Raw genomic sequence first — 9,749 nt, 5'->3', positions numbered from 1 at the left:
GCTTAACACCTGCTTATCTCATAGGTGAAGGCTCCCCGTCACCTCCAGGTGTGTGGCAGGCTGTTAGGCAGACATGAGCACAGCAAGGACAATGGGCCAGGTACACAGAGAAGGTCACCAGGTTGGAAAGCCCTGAGTGCCTAGCAATGGGCAAAACTGGGAAAACAAAGACCTTGCCCCAAGGTAACCTTTCCTCCCCTGGCATACCTCTCGTCATGCGGGTTAGACCCCCTGACCTTTCATATCGCTGGTCATGTGGTTTGGACCACATGCCACTAGTCACGTGGTAGATCCCCTTAGATGAGGAACAAGGGGGCCTGGAAATAGCCTCATGGGACCCCCACCCCCACACACACACACACAGAAGCCCTTGCCCAACCACTCCCTTAAGCATTAAGCCCTAGAGATGACATCTAGGCCTCAGCTGTGTTTCAGCTCCAAGCCCAGAAAAGCAGCAAAACCAGAGGGAGCTACACCACAGCTGACCAGCTGCATTGATTAATGACTCCCTCCCCTAGCACGGATGGATCAGTGGAAGCCAGGAGCCTGAAGGGACACCCCTGGAAAGCTAATGAATATTCCACTGAGACCCTCCCTGGGACCGTCCTGAACGCTCCACCTCTGGGGAGCAGATAAAAGCCTTCAAGATAAAGAACCCAATCTGAGTTCTCTTTAGAGAGCAGGGGCCACCTTCCCCGCCCCCTCCCCCCAGGCACGTTTTCCTTGCCTTTCTCCTAAACTCCAAGAACCCTTCCTTTGCCTCTGTAGCTTGTTTCCTGACCCCATTTCTTCTACAGCTCACTTCTACCTCTGTGACTTTCTAAATGACCTCTCTCTATAGTTTGAGTCTCGGCTCGGAATTCTTAGCCAGAACTCAAGTGCCAATTGCTAAACCGAGGTCTGTCTGACTCCACCAGTCTAACACCTGGTGCTGTTTCACCACCAACAGTTGGCGCCAAGTTCGCTATTGGGGCAACCCAGGCCGGCTCACCTCCCAGGCTCACCACCCAGAGCACCCCTGTTGGTGTAAGTAGCTAGACATGGTTGAGTTGGATGGCCTGGGGAGCTGAACCCAATGGGGCCTGCTTTACTAGGCAGTTGCAGCATTGCCCCACCAAAGGGCTTCACACCCTCCCTCCCCTGGCTTTTCAATCTCCCAGGGTACAGTCGGTCCACTCACCCAGACTTTGCGGGGAGGGCGGAGGAGTGAACAGTAAAGGGGAACTTCCTCTGCTGGGTGCATGTGCAGTAGAAGCCACGCTGGCACAGGGGAGGCGCTCCCACTAGGAGGCGTGGGCAGCAGGAACTAAGGGGCAGAGCTTGGAGAAAGGATCAGATTGGATGAGGGAGACAGACCCCAGAAGATCTAGAAAATGGGTTGTGAGGGGAAGGACCCCACCAAGCACAGGAGGGATTGGGAAATGGACGGGTTATTTCGAAAGGGGGCCTGGTCCTTCCCAAGCCCCAGATAATATCATCCTAGCTTAACAAAGAGCGTGCGCGCTCTCTGCCATAACACGCGCTTGGCCGTGCACTCACGTGCTCTCTCTACATAGCGGGCACCTGGGCCCAGCCGCTGCCTGGGGTCTGGCAGCCACGAGGACTCCAACTGCGGGCCTGGGCGCAGCACCAGCTGAAGCACCGCTGGGAGCGAGCGGACTGAGCCGGCCCGATGGGGACAGCACGGCCTGGCACGGAAGTTCTGGACGCCGGCCCTATGTCTGGGCCGGTGCAGACCACACTGGACTTTGCCACAGGGGGCATGGACCTGAAGCCGGGACAGGCCTTTGTGTTTGCTCCAACTTCAGTAAACCTGTGGACGAAAGGGGCCACATGCTGACCTGACAAGCTCAGGGGAGGCCTGCGTGGCGGGGCTTGCAAACTCAGAGACCTAAAGAAACCACAAAGGATGGTCTGAAATTAAACTTTATTGTGTTAATTGATCCTGCATCCACCTAAGTATGAGTCCATCATTTTACTTTTTATCCAATCCCAGGGGTTTCCCCTGCTTTGCTTGATCCCTCCTCCTTAATCTATCACCAATGAATTTCATGTAACCCACCTACGTCCCTTCTTTGATTGCAAATGTATAAATACAAATGTAACCCCGCCATTCTCTGGAGCACTATCTCAATTCATTGAGGTTCTGCTTCCCGGCATATGTCGACAGTTTGGCTCAAATAAACTCACAAAAATTCTTTACAGGTTTCAATGGTTTTTTTTCGTTAACAAACCTTACCACTCACCACATCCTCCCACGCACGGTCCCCAGAATGCTTTTCTTACACCACCGCCAGGACCCCATTTCCAACGGCAACACCCCCACTTACCACCCGGTGACCCGGTCACACTGCGCTGCTCATGTCCCCCGGCAAGCCCTGGTCTTCCTTCCCTGCCCTCTGACCCTCATGGTTCCCCAAGTTTCCGTGACTCCCCTGAAAGTCACCCCACCCAGCCAGGTGGTCGGGGCTCCTCCTCTGAACTCCTAACTCCCTGTGTCTCTTTAACCCATCACGCCCCCCACACTGGGCCCTGACATTGGTACACCCTTACAGGCTGGGCCCCTCCAGCAGCACCACCTCCATACACCCCCCATTTCTTCTCTCCCACCATCGGTCATGGGCAGCAGGTGGGTCCCCAGAGCCTAGCACCGTGCTAGGCACAGAGTAGGGCTCAGAACCTTAATTGGTTGTCTGTCTCCGGAGGAGATGTGTCACTGGCAGCCTGGAGTCTGCCCCAGAGCTGTTCCCGCTGCCAAAAGCCAGAGCTGGATCAAGTCCCTCTCCCTAAGACACAGCCGGCAGAGCCCTCAGAACCCAGAGAGGAGCTTGCTGCATCCTTGGGGATGGGGGTTGGCGGGGGGAAGGGCAACACACACCCTACTGGGAGGAAAGACCAAGCAGGCCCCTATCCCCACTCTGCTGCTGACCCACTCCTCTTCCCTTAGCTGAAAAGGGGGGAGATGCTGCCTCCCCTTTAAGAGTGTCTCCATCTAAATAAACAAACAACTCTAATGCAAAGGCTGTTTGCCCAGCCAGGGTGGTTCAGTGATTGAGCCTCGACCCATGAACCAGGAGGTCATGGTTCAATTCCCTGGTCAGGGCACAGGCCGGGGTTGTGGGCCTGAACTCCAGTAAGGGGCAGCCAATCAATGCTTCTCTCTCATCAATGTTTCTATCTCTCTCCCCCTCTCCCTTCCTCTTTCTGAAATCAATAAAAACATACTTTAAAAAATAAATAAAATAAAAGGCTGTTTGTACATGGAGAAGCATTCTCAACTGTGAGATCTAAGTTCTGGATTTTTCTTTCAAAAAGAGGTTCGTCCAGCATTGGTGTTAAATACTATAACCCCTCAAAAGTCACCATCCCATTGTAAGGTGTCCAGGTACACTGTCCTCACCAATGTCGCCATCCATCTTTTAATTGTCAAATCTGGCGGCACTGCCCTGACCGGTTTGGCTCAGTGGATAGAGCGTCGGCCTGCGGACTGAAGGGTCCCAGGTTCGGTTCCGGTCAAGGGCATGTACCTTGGTTGCGGGCATATCCCCAGTGGGGGGTGTGCAGGAGGCAGCTGATCGATGTTTCTCTCTCATCGATGTTTCTAACTCTCTATCCCTCTCCCTTCCTCTCTGTAAAAATCAATAAAATATTTTTTTTTAAAAATCTGGCGGCACTTTGCTGACCTTACGGGACTCTGCTCCCGGCATAACTGACCACCCTTTCTTCTTGAAGTGATCCTTGCATTCGCTCCTGGGACCCTTTCCACCCTCTTCATTCTGTCCCACTCTTCTTGACCGCTTCCCTGGTTCCCCGTGGTCTGCGTCCACTCCTCTCTGTGCCTTAGACAGGAAATGATGCTCACATCCTTGTCTTTGGTCCCGAGCCCCAGACCCCTATATTTAGTGTCCTCCTGGGCAGCTCCTGGGGGATGACCCACAGCTCAGGACTCCACCAGACCTGAACCAAACTCCCAACTTGCTCCCCACTCCCAGGCTCCCTCCATTTGCCAGTCATTCATTCTTCTATCTAGACACGCTTACCCGCGTACATACACCTGAATCAGTCCCCAGGGGCCCTGCTGATTTCTCTGTGAACCTCTGCAAGCTGAAGTCCTTGTGCCCATTACAGGTGATTTTTGGACTCATTTAAACTCCAGGGAGCTAAAGTCGGGACAGTCTCTAACTTCCTTCCCCTGCCAGGGGCCCCAGGACACCCCCTGCTGGAGATGGTAACTCAATCTCTCCCCATGGACTTGTTGCCCCAGGCGTGACCTGCATGGCCCAGGCCAGCAGCATGCCAGGCCGATCGGTTTATCTCAGATAGATAGACTATCAGCCACAATCTGGGTGGAAGAAAAAGTCAGCTCCTTAGGCAGACCTAATCTGTCCTTGTCACCAGCCCTGGCCAGATCTTCTTGACTCCCTAGGGCAGGGCAGAAAGAGGAAAGGACAATCCACCTGCCTCCTTTTACAAATGGGGAACCAGGGCCAGAGAAGGGAAGGCACTTGTTGTAGGTCTGTAGATCCCTGGTTTCCCAACTCCCAGGCAGGGCAGATAGGCCGGGGGTGGGGGCTCGGGCCAACATCCTCGGCTGCCTCTTCATGTGCTCAAAGTTCATATTCAGGGTGACAGGATTTTCTGCTTGACCCGTTAAGATCCTGGGAGGGAGAGGGAAGAAGAGGAGGGTGGGGAGGGAGGAGGAGCTCCACCCTCCACAACTGCCAGAAGGAGCTGCCCTGCCCTGGATAGAAAAAGGTGCTCCTGGGAGCTCCTGCCTCCCACCCAATCCCAGCTGCAGAGCTCTCGGGACTCTGGGCCGCGAGGAGTTGGGAGACACTCTCCAGAGAGGGCTGCCATGGCCTGCAAGAAGTGCTCCAACAAGTGGAGCCTTGCCGGCGTCGCCAGTGTGATCCTCGTGTGTGCCGTCGGGTTGGTCCTGGGCTACATGATGCTGGGGGTCAGCCAGCCAGGTAGGTCCCTCCCCACCATGCATTAGCTTAGCTCCCCCCATCGCTCACTCCTTGTCCCCACCAAGGCAGATCCAACCTGTCCTCGTCACCCACCCCTCCTGGTCCTCAGCCACAGCCGTGATGGCCTCTCCCATCCCACATCCCCACCAAGATTCAGCTTCATTTGCCTCTCCCATTCCCAACCACCCCAAGACCTCTCCCCTGAAGAAGGTCCCTTTGGCCTTCTTACCCTCCCTCCTTCACCAGGCTTTCGTTGCCTGAAAATCACACCAAATCTTGGTCTTCAGCCCAGACCACGACCCTCCTCCCAGTGCCCCCAATAGGCATTCCTTCCTAGCGGTGATGCACCGTTTGGTTCAAACGGTGCATTGAGCCAAATTCACCCTTTCCCCCTGGGAGCAGCCTCCCTCCTCCTTCTGCCTCAGGCCTTTCTTCTCAGGCCCTTCACCTTAAGGCATCTGCCCTCTCCCTCCATGGGCTGCCTACCACCTTACCTTCCCAGGCTCCTCCTGCCTTCCCAGGCTGCCGGTTCCTCCCGGGCCCCTGAAGTGGCCTGCTCCAAGTGAGACCTTTCTAAACACAGAACTCACTCGCTGCCCTCAGCGCACGCCCAACTCCTTTGCTGTCAGTCAAGGCCATTTACAACCTGATCACAAAGCTTTTTATCACTCTTGCCGCTTCCTTTTCTCTACATTCCACCTGCACCAAGCCAAAGTTCAGTCCTTCAGGCGGCCCTATTCCTACAGTCAAGCCTTTGCTTCTAATGTCCTGTGCCCCATCCATGTTCCCTTCTCTGTAAATTTCTTGACTGCCCCAGGCTGGTTCGGAGCCTCCTTGCACCCAGGAGCCCACGTACTTCCCTCTCCCGCAGCACTGGTGACTGGGGTCCCACTGTCTGCTAGCTGGCATGCTGGACACACCCTGGAGCCCAGAGAGGGAGGGTGGGGGAGTGGACAGGGGTCCTGTGGCTAACATCACCTTGGCCTTCCTTCTAGGCTGTAAGGAGGATGCAGTTTGTCGCCCAGATGCAGACATGCTGGACTACTTGCTGAGCCTGGGCCAGATCAGCCAGCGGGATGGCCTGTTGGTCACCTGGTACCATGCTGCCAACAGCCAGAAGGACATGAGGGCTGCCCTGGAAAGTAAGTCCAGCTGTGAGGACGGAGACAGGCCAGGGCAGGAGTGGGGGAGATGGAGGTGTTCCCCGAAAGGGGACCTGGCCCTTGGCGTGTCTGCCTAGGTCGGCCAGTAGTGTGTGGGTTCTTTGTGTGTGTGTTAATCCTCACCCGAGAATATTTTTCAATTGATTGTTAGAGAGAGTGGAAGGGAGGGGGAGAAACAGAGAAACATCGATGTGAGAGAGACACATCGATTGGTTGCATCCTGCAACCGAGGTACATGCCCTTGACCAGAATTGAATCCGGGACCATGACTCCACGGGCTGGCGCTCTATCCACTGAGCCAAACCAGCTAGGGCAGTGTGTGGGTTCTTGCCATAGTGCAGGAAACGTTCCGCAACACGAGTCCAGGTGAATTTTAGAGGATGTCTATTAAAGCTGGGGGCAGCGAAACAGGAACCGGCTGAGGACATGAGTCTAGGCTGGTCTGCTTTGGCTCCCCAAGAAGTCAGAGGAAAGGGGATTTGGGGACACTGCTCCCCTGGTTGCAAGCCTCGTGGGGTCCCTTAGAGTTTAGGAGACGCATGCCGGTGGGGGAGGAAGTGTCCCTGGTTTAGGGAAGGTAGGATTCACTGCGTGGCTGCAAACTGCTTGTTTAACTACCATCTGTTTCCCTACTTCTGGTCCTGGCTGACGGGCCTGTCTCAGGGAGAGCAGAGGTGGGGGTTAGACAGCACTGCCTATCCCGTGGCACGATGGTGGCTACTCACCTGGCTTGTCAGACCAGGGAGTGGGGGCTCAGAGGTGAAGGGACTGGCTCAGGCTGTGCAGCTGATAAGCTCTGAGCCTCGGGCTTGAACCAGAAGTCTGATTCCAAAGTCATCATGTCCTGCCCTCCCTCCCTGCTACCCCTCCCATGACCCGTCAGTGACAACTGTCCCTGCTGAGGAGGCCTTTGCCCTCAACGCCTAAGGAAACCAGAAAACGTGTGCTTGAGGCCCAGCGCTACCAAGCTGTAAAAACCCGAGCAAATAGTGCAGCTCCTCCGAGTCTCCAATTGAGAGTGATTATGGCAGCCAGTCAGCGACGGCTCACTGTAGGGACGGGCACACACGTTCCACATGGGTTCTCCTGGATCTGCAAGCAGTTTCATGGGTACCATGTGGCAAAAGTAAAAAGGAGGCTCAGAAACGTTGGGTGACTCACCCAGGGTGACACCAACATAGGAACCCAGAGTGGTTGGCCCCACACTCCTGGCCACTGCACTACGCCCGACCCAGTTCAATAAGGAAGAGATAAAACTAAAACAGTCACCATCCAAAATGAAAGGCATGGCCCTCAGATCGGAGCATGCTTCAGAAGACACGGATTGCTGACCCCACCCCAAGCTTCTGATTCAGTGAGTCTGGGGTGGGGTCTGAGAATTTGCTTTTCGGATAAGTTAGTTCCCAGGTAGTGCTGATGCTGCCGGCCCCAGAACCACCGCTCAACCAAAATCTCTCCATTTCAGAAGAGGAAACTGGGGTCCAGAGTGGGAGGCAGTCTTGTCCAAGGTCACACAGAACAAGGTGTAGGCACCAGGCCTCTAGCTCTTAATCCTATAGGGTCACCACGCCAGAGGGCCTGGGTGTAAGTGCCTGGGAAAAGCTTGCTGAGTGTATGAATGGTTAGGGAGCACTTCTTGGAGGAGGCAGGCGTGGTGGAGAGGAAAGGCCACCGCAGGCTGGGAAGAGCCAGTTTGCTGTGCTTCAGGAATCTCCTCTGGTTAAAAGGCAGATTGCCAGACCTTGGTGATAAGAAAAACATCCCTCCCGCTGATGAGAGAGCCAGGCCAGGGAGGGAGGACTCCTATCTGGGAGATAAGGCCTGGGGTGAACGGGACTCACCACCCCTGGGCTCATCCCATGTCAGCCCAAGGGCAGCTGACAGATCCAGCCCTACCAAGCTGTGACATTGGCCAAGAAGAAAGCCAAGGGCCCCACCCAGGCAGTGCCAACAGCTCAGAAGCGTGGAGAGGCACCTTAGCATAGCTTCAGGGGTCCAGCGAGGACCCCAGGCCTGGCTTCTTCCTGAGGGCCCTGTGGTGGGCCCCTGGGAGGAGGGCGGTGCCACCATGGGGGTGGGCATCCTGATGGAGAGCCAGTGGTAGGGTTAAACTGGTGAAGTCATCTTAGACGTGACCAATGTCCATGCGGAGAGGAGGGGCCAGAGGGAAGGCCTGGGAGGCAAGACAACTAAATTCAAATTTTACCTTGGCTCTTTACCAGCGAAGTGATTCGGAATAAGTGACTTCACCTGCCTGCAGCTCAGTTTTTCCCTCTACAAAAGAAGTCTTGGTAGGAGGACTGCATCATTTATCATTCCAACCAGGGCACTTTGGATAGTGGAAGAGATCATTATTAATAATTATGCAGTCCTAGCCGGTTTGGCCAGTGGATAGAGTGTCAGCCTGCGGACCGAAGGGTCCCACGTTCGACTCCTGTCAAGGGCACGTACCTCGGTTGCAAGACCCTCCTCGGCCTGGGCCCTAGTCAGGGCGTGTGCAGGAGGCAACCAATCTGTGTGTTTCTCTCACATTGATACTTCTCTGTCTTTCCCTCTCCCTTCCACACTCTCTAAGGATTCAATGGAAAAATATCCTCGGGTGAGGATCAAAAGAAAAAGGATTATGCAGAGGGAACAGAAATATAATAGACTATCCCAGGCAAACAGGGACATAGTGTCACCTAGTTAAGTGAGCTACTCCATGTAAATAATAATTAACACTCAGTGAATGCCTAACCAGGGATATTTTATTGTCTAATTCTAGTAAATGAGAAGGAGATACAGAGAGGTCAAGTAACCTGAGAGGTCAGGCTCACACAGCTCTGCAAGTAACAGCTTTTAATGATAAGGGAGGTTTTTCCAGGAGGAAGCTGGACCCAGGTGGCAATCACAAGGAGCCGGGTTAGGGCCACAATGCACTCCCCATCCGTTTTTAGTCCACTTTGCTGAGCATTTGCTGGGCCCCTGCTCTGGGCCAGTCTCAGGAGGAAGACTTAGAAGTAAGAGGTGGCCCTGTCTGTAAAGGGCTCACAGTGTCACAGGGGAAGCAGCTAGTGCAAATCGGCGGCAACAGCGGTCCAGACTCCAGTCCTGGCTCCCTCCCGATGCACCCCACCGCCCCCAGATGAGAACTGGCAGCTAGATGGGGTAGGAGACCCCTCAGATCCATTGGCTTGTGTACCCTTGTATTTGCCCAGCTGTCCCGGTGGACCCGGCTTCTCTGGGCCTCACTGGAGACCAACTCTTTGGACCTCTCTGTATTCCCAGGTAACCAAAGTTATTGTGTTCAGGCCATACAAATTAAGGCTACCCTCACGAAGCCCCTCAGTGTACAATGTGGTTTTATGTCCATGTCCTGTGTTTGTGGCCTGGGGAGGCTCATCCCCATTATGCCAATGAGGGAACCAGGGAGACGGGAGCTCCGGGCAGGATGCAAAACGGGATGAAAGCGGGCGATGCAAAGTGCCAGGCTTGGTGCCAGGGACCATCCGCACTCGGCTGCCTTCCCTTCCTGGAAACTTACCGAGATTCTATTTATTTATTTATTTTTAATTTTATTTTATTGTTTAAAGTATTACAAATAGTACATATGTCTCCTTTTTTCCCCCCATTGACC

The 9,749-nt window shown here is 54.4% G+C and overlaps 1 protein-coding gene across 1 annotated transcript in view; it reads left to right on the top strand.

The window, feature by feature from the left end:
• The first annotated feature begins 4,709 nt into the window (after nucleotides 1-4,709).
• The window catches only part of FAM151A (family with sequence similarity 151, member A), a 12,365-nt gene continuing 7,325 nt past the window's right edge, over nucleotides 4,710-9,749 (top strand). Inside the window, exons 1-2 of the mRNA XM_005878666.2 lie at nucleotides 4,710-4,970; nucleotides 5,966-6,112. Coding sequence (XP_005878728.1) covers nucleotides 4,856-4,970; nucleotides 5,966-6,112 — 262 coding nt within the window. The 5' untranslated portion in view covers nucleotides 4,710-4,855. The remainder of the gene's footprint in view (nucleotides 4,971-5,965; nucleotides 6,113-9,749) is intronic.

The sequence above is a fragment of the Myotis brandtii genome, unplaced genomic scaffold (assembly GCF_000412655.1).
Source record: "Myotis brandtii unplaced genomic scaffold, ASM41265v1 scaffold57, whole genome shotgun sequence".
Taxonomy (NCBI): Eukaryota; Metazoa; Chordata; class Mammalia; order Chiroptera; family Vespertilionidae; genus Myotis; species Myotis brandtii.
The sequence above is the reverse complement of the archived record's forward strand: the minus strand, read 5'-3'. Positions and strand labels throughout refer to the sequence as shown.